The 18,062-nt window shown below is 39.1% G+C and overlaps 1 protein-coding gene across 8 annotated transcripts in view; it reads left to right on the plus strand.

Moving 5' to 3' along the window:
- Positions 1-18,062, plus strand: part of LOC143026418 (protein wntless-like) — a 31,425-nt gene that overhangs the window by 9,013 nt on the left and 4,350 nt on the right. Inside the window, exons 3-12 of one of the 8 annotated variants that reach the window (XM_076186769.1) lie at positions 223-325; positions 791-915; positions 1,727-1,894; positions 2,184-2,361; positions 4,121-4,248; positions 4,922-5,155; positions 5,673-5,828; positions 8,669-8,831; positions 10,181-10,247; positions 11,694-11,729. In XM_076186769.1, the coding sequence (XP_076042884.1) occupies positions 223-325; positions 791-915; positions 1,727-1,894; positions 2,184-2,361; positions 4,121-4,248; positions 4,922-5,155; positions 5,673-5,828; positions 8,669-8,831; positions 10,181-10,247; positions 11,694-11,729 (1,358 nt within the window). The remainder of the gene's footprint in view (positions 1-222; positions 326-790; positions 916-1,726; positions 1,895-2,183; positions 2,362-4,120; positions 4,249-4,921; positions 5,156-5,672; positions 5,829-8,668; positions 8,832-10,180; positions 10,248-11,693; positions 11,730-18,062) is intronic. The other 7 variants (XM_076186787.1, XM_076186809.1, XM_076186751.1 and 4 more) reach the window with 7 other exon arrangements.

Raw genomic sequence — 18,062 nt, forward strand, 5'->3', positions numbered from 1 at the left:
TAATAAAACTTCAGTAACAAACAGTTGAAAATATATATTGTTTGAATCAGAAGTTTAGGAGAACATGGCGGAATTAGTTTGATATGATCTTTTAAAACTTAGATTTTTTATTTATTTTTCATTTTATTTTATTTTTTTATTTTTTTTATTTTTTTTTTTATTTTTTTTTTTTTTTTTTTACATGGTATTCTTGTACATTATTAATCTATTTATCTCATGCAGATTCCTCTTCGCTTTGGAGGGGAGTTGGAATATTCCCGTTGGCAGCAAAACCTGATTGCCATGATGCAGGTTGATATTGTGTATGATCCTGAGGTCGAAGTTGGTATGTATGTACTGTAAGTAGTTTATTTAGATGGTTAGTGGGAATTTCAGAGTAGAACATTGTGTCTTGGATACTTGGAAGATTGGGTAGGGACAACCCTTTCATCCAAGGGTAGTTTTGTTAACTGAAGAAAATCCTTTTGCATAGACCAGAATAGAGTAGACATGTAACCTTATATACAGGGTGCATATGGTAAGTGTTTCATTGTTTCAGGGACACGGTGTGGAAAGACGTGGGTAACCCATATACCCACCCCACTCCCATCCCACACCTGTCCAAAACTCACAAAAAAAATCCATTTATCCTGTAGTGAAATGTATAAAACAGTGTGAACTGATCAGGTTTTCATTTAGGCATTTAGGCCTTATAGATGTTTAGGAGTTTTGACATCAGTTACCAAATTTCTGTTGGATCGTACAATTTTATATGTTGTTAAATGTAAGACTGATGTGATATTTCTTGCAGAACCTGATACTGTCCTGACACTGGAGGCTCGTCTGGGTTACAGAAACCGAGGAGATCCTGAGGGTCAATGGACAGAGTATGCACGCTCTACAGAAGAAAGAACACTTGACTGCCATATTGATGAGGTGTGTTCTTGATACATATGACAGTTTGCTGTTTGAAGTTCCATGTTTTGTGTTGTTTCATTTCTCCTCCTCCTCTTCCTCCTCCTAGTCCTCCTTCTCTGCCTCTTCCTCCATCATCAGGGATAACCGAGAGCTGGTAACAATTAGAGGCAGTCATACATGGTGTCACTGTTTTCATGAAAGAGGCAAAGACAAAGTATCCATCTTTTTCTCACCCCCCCCCCCCCCTACTAGAGGTATTTGTGTGTAGGATGTTGTCAGTTTTCTGGATGTTGGATTCAGGTGACTGGCTATACACTAGTACTTTCTCCTTTTTCTCACACCGTTTCACAACCCTGGAGCAGTGTTCAAGTAACAATACCTCAAGACATGTCTACCTTCATATTTGTATTTATTGACGCAGCCCAAAGGGATTTCTCCTTGTCTTCTCCTTTTCTGCATGAGGGGACGGAAAGGGGGGGTCGCTGAATTAATGAAGCGGCCTTGTTGTGTCTTGCGATACTGCTTGTGACCCAGGACAGTGGACAAGATGCAGGGATGATCCGTCATCCAGGAGGTGCCAAGATGAGAGGGAGGGTGGAGGGGAGTGGAATATGTAGGGGATGGAATGGGTGGGAGTGGTTTCTATGCCTTTTTCTTTTTGGCTACCCCCCGTGTAAGGGGGAAAAGAGCCTTTGGTATATGTGTGTGTGTGTGTGTATGAAAAGATGAGGAAATACAGAAGGGGTAACTATGCAGGAAAAGTAAGCAAACATGCCTTTTCCTTCTCTTGTTCTCAGTATTTTACCAACTTTTCACCATACTGTTGCAGGAGCACAAGAGAGAAGGGTACCAGTATCAGTGTTCCTTGCTTCCTTTGTTCGAGTTGGGCTCACTGCACCACAACTTCTACCTACTCAATATCCGCCTCCCAACTGACTCACCAGAAGGGAAAATTATGAACTCTGGTCTGGGCCGACTTCAGGATGTCTGGGTAGCGGTAAGGATGTTGCCTACTTTGTGTGAGAAGTTGCAATGGTTTTTAGGATCATAAAGTTTAAACTGAAGTGATAATGAAAATTCTTTGAATGTAGGTATACATAGAGGAAAGTGATTTATCATTTATTTCATAGGCCAGAAGACTTGTAAGCTCAATGAAATTGTCTGGCAGTAGCCAGAATAAAATTGTTATAGAGGCTATCTTTAATAACTGGTACATATACCTTTTGTGGATACATATTGCAAATTTTCCATTCTTTGAAATTGTGGCATTCATTTTCTTATTGCAGTTCATCCACACCAATGGTGGATTCACAAAAGTTTGGGTGACCCTCAAAACTATATTTTTCCCCATGATTGTGGGGATCATGGTGTGGTTCTGGCGAAGAATTGGTCAACTCTCTCGACCTCCTGCCCTCCTGGAGTTCATGCTGATGGGGCTTGGGGCAGCACTAACCTTCCTGAATTGTAAATAACCACTGAATGTTTTATTATTATTATTATTATCATTATTATTATTTATTTATTTTATTTTATTTTATTTTTTTATTAACTGTCATATTTATGTACAAGTTTGAAATCCAGCACCCGTTTATTGTCCTGTTTATTTTAGTTACTTGTGGATAAATATTCATCACTGTCCCCTACCCAAAATATCATTCACACATATGCACCTCCTACCCCCCATCCTACATCCCTCCCTTGCATAACAGTATCATCCATACACAGTCATTCTCCACTCATTCCTATCTCCTGCCTTCTCCCTTCCTTGCTCAACAGATGTTTCCCTCTTGTTCAGTGCCTCTTTCACCCCATCCATCCATCAGCTCTATCTGCCATCTCCTTTTCCACTCCTGCTCTCCTCACATCCTCATTTTTCACTCTATCCAACCTAGTATCTCCTACCATACTTCTCAGACATCTCAAACACATTTGAACTTTTCCTCTGCCTCACTTAAATTCAAAGTCTCTGCATCATACAATGCCGTTGGGACAATCATGACTTCATACAATCCTCTTTGCATCCATTCCCAGTTGCCTATTTCTCATAACACTTTTTAACCCCCCAAGGCATTTACTTGCTCCTCTCAATCTACAATTTAACTCCACCTCTACTCCCCTGTTTCCTGCCACATGTGACCCCAATTCCTCCAACCTCTGGTTTTAGACTTACTTTCAACTCGCTGCCACCCTCTACACTTGTATATCTCGCCACCTTAATTTACCTTCAACATTCTCCTATCACATACCCTCACAAACTCTGTCACTGATTCTTTTAATCCTTCCTTTGATCCTACCACAAGCACAGTGTCATCAGCAAACAACAACTGGCTCACCTCCCACTCTTCTCAAATTTCTTTAACCATCTCCAGTCCCCTGACCATTACCCTCACTTTTACCTCATGCACCACCCCATTCTTGTACACATTGAACAGCCATGGGGACATGACGCATCCATGACACAGTCCCACCATTACCTCAAACCATTCTCTTCATTTCCCATTCTAACACAGGGTCTACTATTCTCATAAAACCTCTTGACTGATTTTAACAGATTTCCCCCAATCCCATATATCTGCTAAACCTCCCACAATTCCTTCCTGTCTACCCTGTCATAAGCCTTTTCCAAATCCATAAAAGCCCAAAAAACATCCTTACCTTTCCTAAAACTTTCTCACATATCTACTTCATCACAAAAATCTGAGGCATGCAACCCCTACCTTTCCAAAACCTACACTGTTCCTCACCAATTACTCCCTCAGTACCTCTCCTAATCCTTTCAATTAAAACCCTCCCTTAAGCCTTCCCAACACACTCAACAAACTGATCCCTCTGAAACTACTACACTCACATTTGTCCCCTTTTCCATTGTAAAGTGGAACTATATAGGCACTCCTCCAGTGCTCTAGTACTCTACCCTTCCTTAGACACACATTAAACACTCACTCTAGCTAGTCCACCATTACTGTACCTCCTTTTTCAGATACTGAGAAGAATTACTGGTATATAACTTTCTGAGAAGCAGTATGGTCTCACTTCTCATTGTTTTCTCTATCTGTTTTCCTCCCCTTCGCCACTTTTACTAAAGGAAAAATTATTAAATTTTGTATAATACTGTTTTAGAAAGGGACAATTTTTGTATTTTTTTCCTTTCTTTTTCTTTCTTTCTTTTTCCTTGATCTTTTTAACTTTTTCTTTCATCTTTTTCTTCTTCAAAATCCCATAGGTCCCTTTGAATACCTGACACTGGCGTTTGACTGCCCATGGATGACCCTGTTGGCTGACATCCGACAGGGACTCTTCTATGCTGCCCTGTTGTCCTTTTGGCTCATCTTTGCTGGGGAACATCTCATGGTAGGTTGTGTCTGTGTGTCTTTTGTGTTTGCAATGTGTTCAGATTAAATACCTTTACCCTTACTTTGGCTACATCCCTGGTAAGGGGGAAAAAGCCCTTGGTAAATGTATGTACTTTGGTACATTGAACACTTTGTGTTTCCTCATAATTAGTGCACTTTACATTGTCAACAACACAAAATGTGCACTTGTACATCACAACAAGCAAACCTCTTGATTTCTTTTTAACAAATCTTCTATCCAACACATTATGTACTACAGTACCTGACCTACCAACAAGCTTGCCCATTACCATCACAAACATTGCATTCAGTACAAAATCCACATACATACCATTTCCCCTTCATAAGGGGAGTGGCCAAGTTAAAATATACACACACACAACTCCTATTTTTTACTTGTGCAAAACATAGACAAATATTCACCAACCACAACAGCTGCTCTTGACCAAAGCAGTATGATTATAGATATTAGATATATTAATCATAAGCACATTTGCATTTTATTTTCTTGGTACTTTTAATCCATGAATGAGAGGGGTGGTGAGTGGGAGTGGAATTATACGGTCTTTCTTTGGCTACTTCCCTTGTAAGGTGGAAAAAGCCCTTGGTATATGTATGTATGTGCTTCTAATCAAGCCCATATGCCAAGATTTGTTAAATTTTTCCACCAGGATGATATTGAACGTAATCGTCTGAGAGTGTACTGGCGTCATTTGAGTGCCGTATTAGGAGGCTGCCTATGTCTCTTCATTTTTGACATGTGTGAACGTGGGGTACAGCTCCGCAATCCCTTCTACTCCATCTGGGTGACACAGGTGGGCACCAACTTGGCCCTGTCCTTCATCATCTTGGCAGGAGTGTGTGCTGGTGTCTACTTCTGCTTTCTCTCCTACATGATCTGGAAGGTTGGTGGATTTCTTTGTGAAAATTATTTTACAATAGAATCGGAATGGTAGATCATGCATGAAGCAAATGATAATGTTGTTGAAATATTACTTGTTTATATACAGTTTGGACACGTAACAGATGACTGTAATACATGTGTGGCTTAGGGTCTTTCCCCATGTATAAAGGGGTGGCTAAGTGAGTGCAGGCACACACTTCAAAACCCATTTGTTGCCCCACTTATCTTAGCATCTAGTGGATGAAGGGTCATCCCTGCCCACCACCACACTGTTCATTTCAAAGGCATTGCAGCAAGACACAGCACCTACATAGCAGGGCTCAGTAGCTGGTACTGGTCTACCCCACCACTTCCTTATGCAATAACCTCACCCTTCTCATCCAGTTGTAAAACTTGCAGAACAGACAAGAACATCACTTCTGGTAGTGTCATTAGTTCATCCATTTACAAGCACTCTCCATTCATGTCTGTCTTTTGCACTTGACAAATTGTACTTTACTGGTATCTCTTCATTTCAGGTATTCATGAACATTGGCAGCAAGAGACAATCGCTCTCAGCCATGTCCTCCTCCCGTCGAATGCACTATGAAGGAATCATTTACCGTTTCAAAGCCCTCATGTTGGCAACACTCCTCTGTGCTGCCATGACTGTTATTGGATTCATCCTTGGACAGGTGAGAGATTTGGTAGTGGGAGGATTGAGATATATGAGAAATGTTCAAAGCCAGGGTTCTTAAAAAAATTAAAGGTAATAATAAGAGGGGAAAGGGTCACAGCAAATTGAAAGTAAATCTTAGCTGGTTCAGAAAGTCCTCCTTAAGGGGACCCCCCGCCCAAAATCTTTTTTTCTGAAGGATCTTGCTGATTTTTTCTGTGTGATATCTAGGTCTGAGAAAACCGTCACAGCTTGAGTTTTATTCAGATCTGACCAGTAGTTTTTTTTTTTTAATAAAAAACATGAAAAATACCCTATTTTTGGGCTTCTTTCAAATTCTATCTCCTCCTACAATTTTTATTTGATGTCTTTCATTTTATAGCAAATGAATCTTCTACATATATAGAAAAACAAAATAGAGACTTTTTTTTAATATCTTTGTTCAATGCCGAGGAAAAAAAATATAATTTTTTTTTGTAAAAAAACACACAATTTTGACTGACACGTTATTAAAAAAGAATTATTCAACACATGAAAAAAAACTCTATTTCATTTTTTTCATTTATCTAGCTATCAATAGAGACCTCATATGAAAAGATTGGTTGAAAATTGAGGGAGGAGATAGACTTTGTGTCTAAAAAAAATTACATTTTTCAGAAACGAGCGTTAAAGTTTTTTTTCTTAGTTTTACTAAATTTTACATTCATGAACCTCCTAAGAATCATTGAAAACAGGTTCCATTGTATTTTCATGATGATTTTGCATCTTTCAAGTAACTCAGGCACTTTGTCCCCTCCTACAGTGTAGGATATTATTCACCCAAAGTGAGGGTCTCATAAGGCGCCACCTTACTCATTGTGGCAAAGTTTGAGTCATTGGTCTAGAATGACCCAGCAAGGTAGTCTGATTGCTGGGATTCAGCTCTCTTTTTTGTCCTAGGTTTTCTTTCTGGTGTTGGAACAGGCTCTTGCTGCATTAGGGACATCACTGTGAGGTTTGAGACTCTAAACCCAAGGTGTTGCAACAAGGAGGCATTCTTGTAGCCAAAGTTGTGGTCAAGTACAGTGACCTGAGAGAGGAATATAACTCTTCTGATTCCAGCAAACTTGCTTTTGTTGCACTTGATCCACAACTTGGAATGCAGACTCTCATTTGGGTTCTGAGTTCGTCCTCTCAAGCATCGGCTTAGCAGATCCATCTTCGTCAGGTCAACGTAGACGTCACAGATCAGCTTTAGCTTCTCCTTTGGAATCATTGACAGGAACGGTCTTTTTTCTTCATGTGAACTTGTTAGCAAACAGTTGTTTGCGTAGAGACAACGTGTCTGATAAAGGTATAGAGGACGGAGGATCAGGTGCTGTGGATGTGGATGGCAGGGAGAGAGCGGAGGATGTGGATGTAGATGGCAATGAGAGAGACGAGGATGTAGATGGCAATGAGAGAGATGAGGATGTGGGTGTACTTGGCAGGGAGGGAGGTGCTGGAGGGAGTACTGGTGGTGGTGGCGGAGGTGGTGATAACAAGGTTGATGCGGTTCCTTCTTTCTCCCCTTGCGTTACTAAGGTCAACGTTCTTGTCTTCTGTAAGTGTGATTTTTGTTTGGAAAGCTTAGGCATGGCTAATATCTTCAAACTTCTCTTCACTGAAAAATAAATGCGAAATACACACGGCAAATTAGTGAACGTGGCAAGCTAGCGTACACTTCCTTCCCTTTCTACGGCTATCAGGTCACTGGCGGTCAAGTGGGCTAATTTTCCTGCTGTCAGGTCACTGGTAGTCGTGCGGGCTGAGTTTCCTCATACCACACACTCACGTGCATGCCAGACGCAAGAGAAAACTTTGTAAGTGCATCAAACAAAAAAAAAATAAAGTAAAAGAGGTGTTTTCATGGTCAAAACGAATGTAAACAATAGTGGTGCGGAGCACGTGGCTGCCGGGGGTAGGGAACGTTGGCCCTTTAAACCATTTAAAAATGGCGGTACGCTAAAAATCTTTTAACATGGTGTAGAGCAAGCGCTCTTCTATGTATTTATGCAATAAAAAAAAATTCATTTTTTTTTTTCGTAAATCTGAGAGAAGTTCTTTATAATGAAGTGAATCAACCAAATCAGTATCCAAAGATAGTGTTAATTTTGCATTTACTGTAATTGAGTACATACATTCATATATCAACAGCCTTTTCCCCCTTACAAGGGAGGTAGCCAAAGTCAAAGGCATAGATCCACTCCCACCCATTTCATCCCCACATATTCCACTCCCATTCACCACCCCTCCTTCCCTCTTGTTTTTTCTTGGCTCCTCCTGGATGATGGGTCATCCCTGCATCTTGCCCACTGCCCTGGGTCAGAAGCAATGCATCTCGACACAAACATGCACAGCAAGGCCGCTTCATTTAATCAGCAACCCCATCTTAAATGAAGTGGCTTTGCTGTGGATGTACTGTGTCTTGCTGCATTGCTTCTGACCCAGAGCAGTGGGTGAGATGCAGGGATGACCCGTCATCCAAGAGGAGCCTAGAAAAGAGGGAGGGAGGGGTGGTGAATGCAAGTGGAGTATGTGGAGATAAAATGGGTGTGAGTGGATCTATGCCTTTGGACTTTGGCTACCCCCCTTGTAAGGGGGAAAAGGCCATTGGTATATGTATACATATGTATGAAATGTTAGTTACTATGAATGCTCAACTTGTTTAATCAGTAGAAGTATTTTCTTTATGCTTTTCTTGTTTCTTCTTAGATGTGACCTGTAGAACACAATCTTACTCTTCATTCATGTCTGCAGTAACATGGCTTACATCAACTTAGAAACTTGTTTCTCACAGAAGTAATAATTTTCCAACCACTTGTGCTCTCTTTCTCACAGGTGTCAGAAGGACGCTGGAAGTGGGACGATGACATTGAATTGGAGTATACCAGTGCTTTCTTCACAGGAGTATATGGAATGTGGAACATCTACACATTTGCTCTCATCTGTCTATATGCCCCCTCACACAAGCGCTGGCCCAAGGAAGAAAGTAAGACCGAAAGTGTGTTATCATGGGAGCAAAATTTTAATTGTCGAGATTAAAGTGTTAGTCGTAAGAAATACTGCTTATTTACCATTTCATTTAGTCCTCTCTGTGATTTAGTATCTTTAAATCCTTAACTCCTACTGTGAAAACACAACACCCATCCATCAGTATTACTGTAGTAAATGTATGATTGCAGAATTTGTATTAGAAACAAGGGGCCTTAACAGGTAGAAAGAAACAAGGGGCCTTAACAGGTAGAAATGGTATGACAGTGATGCAATAGTATTTTCTCTGACTAGTCTCTGCTTAGATTATGACATTTGCTGTGGACATCTTTAACCATGTTTCTGATTAGTACAGAAATATATTTCCTGGCAATAGAACCAACAGCTTTACTGTGTTATAACAGAGCTGCAATTTTTTTTGTAGAATAAAAGTGTTGCATCTCATTGCACAAATCAAACTAAATCTTGTAGGATTCTAGTAAATAGAACTCTTCCAAAGAAGAATCAAGGACTTAGAGGGATTTGGAATAGCTTTTAGGATTTTTAGGAAATACGTTTCACCAGGGCTGCCAGCTATTGGTGACAGCAGAATGCATTGTAAGTACTGAAGGCTCTAGTATTAGAGAATGATAGATAACTGCAAGATGTTGTAATAAGGGTATTCACAAAGGAACTACCAGTGTTTTACCCAGATCACATCAACACACCTACTTTGGATGATGATTATATACATATATCAAAAGGACCTGTCTTCCTTATAAAAGAGGTATTCAGCCAAGGCATACACTCAACTTCCACCCATCCCACAGATATATGTTTTCCCTTTATCCCTTGTTGAGGAAGGGCAGTCCCTATCACCCACCCACTGCCTGGGTCAGAACTAGTGCAGTGGGTTTTTGTGAGTGCATATGGACCTGGTAATGAGAAAAGTGAAGAGGAAAGAGAGGCTTTTTGTATAGATTTGAATTAGATTTTAGATAGTTTGGGGAGGGATGTAAATACAATGGTGTTGGGGGGATCTCAATGCAAGAGAAGGCGATGAGCCAATAGATGAAGTAGTGAGGAAGTTTGGGGTGGCAGGTAAGAATCTTAGTGGAGAGATGATGTTGGATATATGTTGAAAGGAAGCTGGTGATTGTAAACACAATGTTGAAGAAGGTGGATAGGAGTGGGTTCATGCCTTGGCTGGCTACCTCTTTATAAGGGGGGAAAAGACTTTGGTATATAGATAGACAACACCCTTTAATGTGTGTTGGCTTGGAAAAAAAATTCTCAGAAGTGTTCCACCACATCCTGAGCATTTAGCCTATACTGCGCATGGCCACAGCCACTCTTAACCAGTGGTTGGTCCTCCCACAGATTTTACAGCAGGCCACATGGACATCACTGGGTGGGACTCTGATCAAGCAGAAATGATCAAGGCAAAGTAAGTACAGCATAAACACAATGTTACGCTGGATACTACCATTCCAATCAACCAACCACTGCTGCCTTTTGCATGACACACACTCGTCCTTGACACTGGATTGGGTGGTAATATCTTCACATTTCTGCTGGGGCAACTCCTGGCTGCTGCTCTCGAATCTTTGGCTTGGTCAGCTTGGGAAAAAACTACAGTTTACCAGCTTTCCCTTCTCGCAGCCTGGGATGATTCACACTTTTTCAAGGAGTGACAGTTGGCTCAGTGCTGCTAAGAAACCTGTTTGTCTTTGGAGTTTCATCACCAGATGAACATGTATGTAAAGAAAAACATTTCACATGGACTTGAAGAACACCATTTGTTTGAGGCAGAACTTTAATGAAATAGGTCAGAGAATAGGCTGTGATTATATAAGTAACTATTCTATAAAAGGGTTAATTCTTATTAAATAGGTTAATATTTTACATAGAGTTAAGTCAGCCATGTTGGTGCTAGCCAGAGACCTATTGAACAATCTTGTTGATAGTTGAAATGTGAGCATCACTGTTTGTCATACCCCTGTACAAGTTTTCTGCACTGTTTGTATATACATTGTTTATTTTTGTGTGCATTTGTACATAGTGTTAAAACTGAGTGTATTGTTTATTTGGTTTGCATATGCCCCCACAGACAACATCATTTCTTCTAAATGGACACTTCAGTACAATAATACTTGTTTTACAGTTTTGTAGAAGAGCTCACAGATGGCACAGAGTAACTAATGTAAATAATTATTTAATTAAGTGGTTGACATTATCGTGAGTGTTAATGTATATATAATGTTAACATCCCTTAGTACAGAAGGCATGAATGCAAGCCAGAGTGAATGGTGTGGTGCATTATTTGTAGACTGCCTAGTCAATAATAGTCTGTCTAACACAAAACTACAGTACAGTTTCACATGATGTGTGTGTTGTAGAATTCATGCAGTGGTTTCGAAGCTGGTAATTCTGACTGCTTGTGTGAATTGATACCCTCTTGAAAATCACTGTAGCAATTTGAAGATGCATAACTCATGTGTAATGTTAGCTTGTGAAAGTTTTGTTGCTTGACATTCCTCATGATCATTTTCCTGTTTGCACCAGCAATTGCTCAAGTCACTCACTGGACAAAAGTAGTTTGCTTGCAGGCACTCTTGCACCTCGTGGTACAGTTCTCCAGTTCAGCAGCTTCCCCTACTTAGCACTATAAATCAGTCACAGTGATTCTACACTTATAGAAATGCACACCTTGTAGAAAGAGTGATGGGAGGAGTAGATTGTTGACTGCATTATTGTTGCTCCTACAACTAGGTGCACATAAGTTTGGTATCTTGTTGGAGAACTGTGCCTGAAGGGTTAGACACAAGTAAAGCAAATGCACATCCATTTTGTCATGAGAGTAAAGTAGTTGTCCCCACCTTTGCCACACCAGGTCTTGCTTCCATACACGGAGCACTTTTGGCACGAGGTAAGAACCACAGCAGCCCTGAGGCAAATGGAAGTGGAAAAATATAGGGCAAATGTCAGATTTATTGAATTAGAATTATATGTAGAGGATCATAACTTGATTTATTCTTTGGACTTATTATTGAAATGCCCTATTATCCACATCCATTTGCCAATATTTTGTTTTATTTTTATTTTATTTATTTATTGTAAAAGCCTTCTTGTAACTAGTATGTCAAGTATTGTAGTTTTTTCTTTTCTTTTCTTTCCCTCTCCCTTTTGGTACAATATATGTATATATATATGTATGTATGTGTATATATATATATATATATATATATATATATATATATATATATATACAGTATATATATATATATATATATATATATATATATATATATATATATATATATATATTTTTTTGTTTTTTCTCAAAATTTAGGAAAGGTACATCCACCTCCCTGTACATATTGTGATGAATTAACTCAAACCTTTTCTTACCAGCTGGTGACACAGAAACAGACTCGTATTGATACAACACAAACAGTAGTCCAATGTTTCTTACCAAAGAGGTCTATGGGAAGGCCCAAGGAATGTTGACTGCTGTGGGCTCTCAGTCATTGGAACTTGAGTCGACAGTTGTTATTGTTTATTTGGATATGATTTTCAGAACTTTGTCTTTTTGTATAAGACTGTTGTAAAGTCTTAGAGGAAAAATACAAAACATAAAACTATGGATTGCAGAAATAGATCTGTCTTGGACAAAATAACTTCATTCCTCTCTCTTATTTGCATTTCTATATAAAGTATTTTCTAATTGTTTTATATCTTACTAGGAACTTTCAACAAGTCAACACCTTGAAATAAATTTCTTTTCATACTGTAGTGTTCCTCCAAATGGTGTCAGCATTGTTCTTGATTACATGAAGTATGTCATGATTGTGTGGTTTTCGATTCACACAGAAGTATCAAGTATTGTATGCATTACAGCACCAAAACTTGTTAAAACAATCATTGTGTAACCCATGTGCTTTTTAGTGCAGAGATATATATATACAGATGCTCCTCAACTTACGTTTTAGTTGCGTTCCGAACGGCCGAACGTAAGTTGAAAATTAACGTAAGTTGTTACTGTACTATACATCCGTAAATTCTATTACCGTATCTTATAAAACACCCCTAAATCATTAATTATACACATAACATTGTAAAATACAGTAAACTTCCACTTATCCGAACTCCAAGGGGGATTAGAAATGTCCGATTAACCGAAATGTTCGGTTAATCCAACTTTGTATGTTTCATTCCCGTAGAGTTTTATGCGGTAATCTCTTATGCAATATTCGTACCTGTAAACTTAACATACACATGGAAATGCTCATAATAGTTCATAAACATATTCTATAGAGTATAAACAGCCGATTAGGTGTAAACATGGAGTGTGCTGCCACCGTGTGAGCACTTAGTGAAGCTTGCGGGTGGCGGAAGAGGCGGCGGGGTGTTTGAATGTGTGGTTGAGATCCAAATACATTTGGTTGAACCGATGGCTACCGTATTGAGAAAATATTCGGTTAATGCGATTATTCGGTTAAAACGCGTTCGGATAGGCGCGAGTTTACTGTAACATTAATTTCAAATAAATTAAATTCAAGCAACATAAATTGAGATGGTGGAGGAGGAGGAGGCAAGGCACGTTCAGTCTGTCATTTGTATCATGTAAACAATGGACGCAGCGTCATGCGTAAGTATCGTTTGAACTACGGAGAGTGCGCTAAAATAAAAAATTCACTCAAAATTTTTTTTTTACAATTTTTTTACAGTCGGTTCAAACGTAAAATCGAAAAAACATAAAACGAATGAACGTAAGTAGAGGAGCGTCTGTATATATATATATATATATATACACACACACACATACAGGGGGTCACCACAATTCGACAGGGATGGGGCGGTCTATCATCGGTCGAACCTGGGTTCTGTTGAATCATGATGCAGTTTTTCCCATAGGAATACATTGTAATTAGTGGGGATAGGGACCGACCTCCAGCCCAGACCCCCCGAAAATATCACTATGACCTCTAAAAAACACTAACTTAGACTAAATCAGTAATATTAAAGACTTCATTTTTATCTAATTGTGCTTATTAAACACATTAAGCTGCTGTACAGTACATTTTTGGTGGTGGATGATATGGCCTGCAAGTCCTCCCACAGTGACAAGGCATGCTCCTGCACGAGCCCCATGCTGATCGGCATCTTGCGTTGTGTCCTGTCCTCTATCCATTTGATCAACATGTCCTCCATCGTCTCAAGACAGTCCCTTGAGCCACGGAGAACAAGGGAAGTCATGGAAGATGCTGATGCAGCGGCCTGGCGGTACTTGTCCCTGTTCTTCCAAATCGTTGATACTGTTGATCTCGGGACACCCATTTCCGCTGCAACGGCAGAATGAGCCATACCTGCCTCACACTTTCTTATAAGCTCAAGCTTATCTTTGAAAGGCAGGAAAGTGTATTTCTTAGGGGTGGGGCCAGAGGTGGATTTGTGCGGCATGGTGGTGGAACAGCGGAGCGTGGCTTGCCTCGACGATGGCTGGGGCGAGAGTGAGACAGAGTGGCGCATCGGGAGTGGCGGCAAATTCGACCGGGTGCGTGGCGCGCGAGATTTGAATGTCGAATTGTCGAGTCTGGCTGTCGAACCTTGAGGGTTGGGTATAAATTAGCTACTGTCGAATTTGCGATAATTCGAATTGTGAATGGTCGAATTGCGGTGACCCCCTATATATATGTATGTATGTATATATATATATATATATATATATATATATATATATATATATATATATATATGTATGTATGTATATATATATATATATATATATATATAATCTTTAAACTTGTCTACACTTTTCATTATTTAGAACATGGCAGTTGTGTTGCTTTTGTCTCCTTGTACAGTCTGTATGCTAGGCAGTGAACAATTTTGGTTGCAGTCCTTTGTGTGTAGAGATGTTTGTAGTTCTGTATACTTGTGTTTGTCTTTTTTTAGGGTATTTCTCATGGGTTTAAGTGCATGTTCACCAGGTCCAATTGGCAATGTCTTCTTGAGTGTTTACTGTTTTCTTGGATCACATGTTGCACTTTTGATTGGGAGCTATTACCCTTTGGAGGAGAGCTCATAGCTCATATATGGCCCAGTCTGTGTCTATGACCTTACACACACACCAAAGGACTGGAAAAATGCCAACATTGTACCAATATATAAATGAAGAAACAAGGAAGAACCAACTAATTATAGACCAGTCTCCTTAACAAGCTCTGTAACCAAAATTTGTGCGGAAATTATCAAAAATAGATGGTTAAAACACCTGGAAGAAAGCAAAATAATAAACCAGAGACAATTTGGATTCAGACAGGGAAGATCATGTACCAAATTTAATCTGTTTTTACTCAAGACTAATAGATATAGAACAAGAAAGGGATGGATGGGCTAACTGTGCTTTCCTAGACTTACAAAAAGTCTTCGACAAAGTACCACACAAAAAATTATAAAAAAAAAATTGAAAATATAGGAGGGATACAAGGCAACATACTAAACTGGATGGAGGATTTCCTGCATGGTAGAAAAATGAGAGTAGTATTCAGAGAAAAGTGTTCAGGTTGGTAGGTGGTGATTAGTGGAGTCCCAAAAGGATCTGTATTGGCTTCAACAATGTTCGCTATTTATTTGAATGACATGGATGATGATGTGGAATGTTACATGAGCTTCTTTGCAGACAATGCTAAACTGTTGAGGAAAGTGAAAACTGAAATGGACTGCAAATCACTACAGAGACCTAAACAAGGTTTGGAAATGGAGTCAGATGTGGGAAGTGGACTTCAACATTAAGAAATGTAGCATAATGGAGTTTGGAAAAAGTAAAAAGAAGAATATCAGGACAATATACAATTGGAACTAAGGAAGTAAAGAAAGTGGAATCTGAAAAAGACCTAGGAGTAATTATCTCAAATGACTTGTCCTCTGATAAACAAATAAATAAAATTATTGGAGAATCCTATAGCTTGCTAAAATCAATAAAAGTGGTGTATACCTATTTGGACAAAGAAATTATTAAAAAGAAATATTAGTCACATTAATAAGGCTTAGACTGGAGTATGCTGTGACATTATGGTCACCCAGTACCAGAAAGAATATAAAGAAAATTTAAAGAATCCAGAGACCAACCATATGGCTCCAGCACTTTCAAATTTGTCATTTGAAGAGAGACTGGCTAAATTAAAGTTACCAACTTTGGAACAAAGAAAAGAGGCGACCTACTGACCATCTATATAATCATGAAAGACATGGAAATACTTGATAGAGAGGACTTATTAAATTGGGACATGAGAAACACAAGAGGACATGGAAAGAAACTCAAAAAGGATAGTTATAGAAGAGATCTGAAGAAAAATAGTTTTCCACACAGAGTGGTGGACACTTGGAACAAACTGGACAAAACAATAGTGTGTGCAAAAACCATACACAAATTTAAGAGCAAACTAAACACTGAGATACAAAGGCGGGACACCACAAGCATAGCTCCCCTTCCCATAAGATATAATTAGAAAAATACAAACATATACAGCATATAAACAAAATAGTCAGAAGAACCTATAATTTACTAAGATCAATAAAGGTGGCATTTAATTATTTGGATGAAGTAATGGTAAAAAAAATACTAGTTGCACTGATAAGACTAAGATAGTACACTGTGACACTATGGACACCCAGTACAAAAAAGAATATAAAGAAATTAGAAAGAACCCAAAGAGCATAGACAAAGATGGCTGAAACAATAGTGTGTGCAAACACCATACAAGAATTTAAGGACAAGCTAGCCTCTTCACTTCGGGGCACATCACACATCTGGCAGCATTAGCTGCCCGACGTGCGATGCTGCATCATAATAATCGCATTATAAAAAATAAAGTCAGTGCTCAATCGTTCGTTCTCTTTCACCTGTGAATTTTGATAACCATAGAAAATATGATGAAGCCAGTTTTGAGAGAATGGAGGTTACGTAGGTACGACTACAATAAATATAATCAAGACGCCGACATCGGCATCATCGCATACCCACTTGCTCCTCATGACGCCTACATAGGCGTCACCGTATGGAAGTGGCAAGATGTTGTGAGATACAAAGACGAGTCACTATGAGCATAGCTCCACCATTCCGTATAGTACAACTAGGTAAATACACACAACTCTTTGCCACCAGAGTAGGAATGCTGGTTCTTGGTGTAGTGATGCTGAAATTTTCAGCCCTGGATGGGACTCGACTTAAGATTGCTGAATTAGCAGTCTGTGAATGTGAATCTGTGAGAGAAAACAGAACTTGAAACACAAATATTAGATGAAGGTGCCACCAGGAAGAAGACTTAAAGTACCAATTGACAAACAAAGCCTTTGACAGTCTCAAGACATACATACATTGGCCCAGACGGAATTGCAAACTGGATACTGAAGGAATGTATGGAGGAATTAACTGACAAAATATATAATATAATTAAATCCTCACTTAAAGAAGGAAAAGTACCATTGGACTGGAAAAAGGCAAACATTGTACCAATTTATAAGGGAGGTGAACAGGTGATAAAGAAGATCCATCTAACTACAGACTGGTCTTACTAACAAGCACAATAGCAAAAATTTGTGAAAGAGTTGTCAAAAACAGATGGGTTAAATACCTGGAAGAAAAATCTATACTGAACCCAAATCAATTTGGATTCAGACAAGGGAGATCATGTACAACAAATCTGATCTGCTTTTACTCGAGATTAGTAGACATAATACAAGAAAGAGATGGATGGGCGGACTGTGCTTTTCTGGACCTGCAAAAGGCATTCGATAAGGTACCTCATAGGAAACTAATAAATAAGATAGAGTCAAAGGATGGCATCAGAGGAGAATTATTGGAATGGATGAAAGACTTCCTGATTGGGAGGAAAATGAGAGTTGTAATTAGAGAAAAATTCTCCAACTGGGAAGAAGTAAAAAGCGGTGTCCCGCAAGGATCGGTACTGGCCCCGATCATGTTCGCCATATACATTAATAACATGAATGAAGGTGTGGAGTGCTATATGAATTTTTTTGCAGATGATGCAAAATTACTTAAGAAGGTAAAAACGGAAGAGGACTGCAATTCATTGCAACTAGATCTGGACACGATATGGAATTGGACTCAAAAGTGGGAAGTGAAACTTAATATAAAGAAATGCAGTATATTGGAATTTGGAAAGAGTAAAAACAGAATATCAAAAGATTACAGAATTGGAAAAAAAAAACTGAAAAATATCTTGGAGTGATGATT

This window comes from Oratosquilla oratoria, chromosome 1, assembly GCF_046742065.1.
Source record: "Oratosquilla oratoria isolate Oo_2021 chromosome 1, ASM4674206v1, whole genome shotgun sequence".
Taxonomy (NCBI): Eukaryota; Metazoa; Arthropoda; class Malacostraca; order Stomatopoda; family Squillidae; genus Oratosquilla; species Oratosquilla oratoria.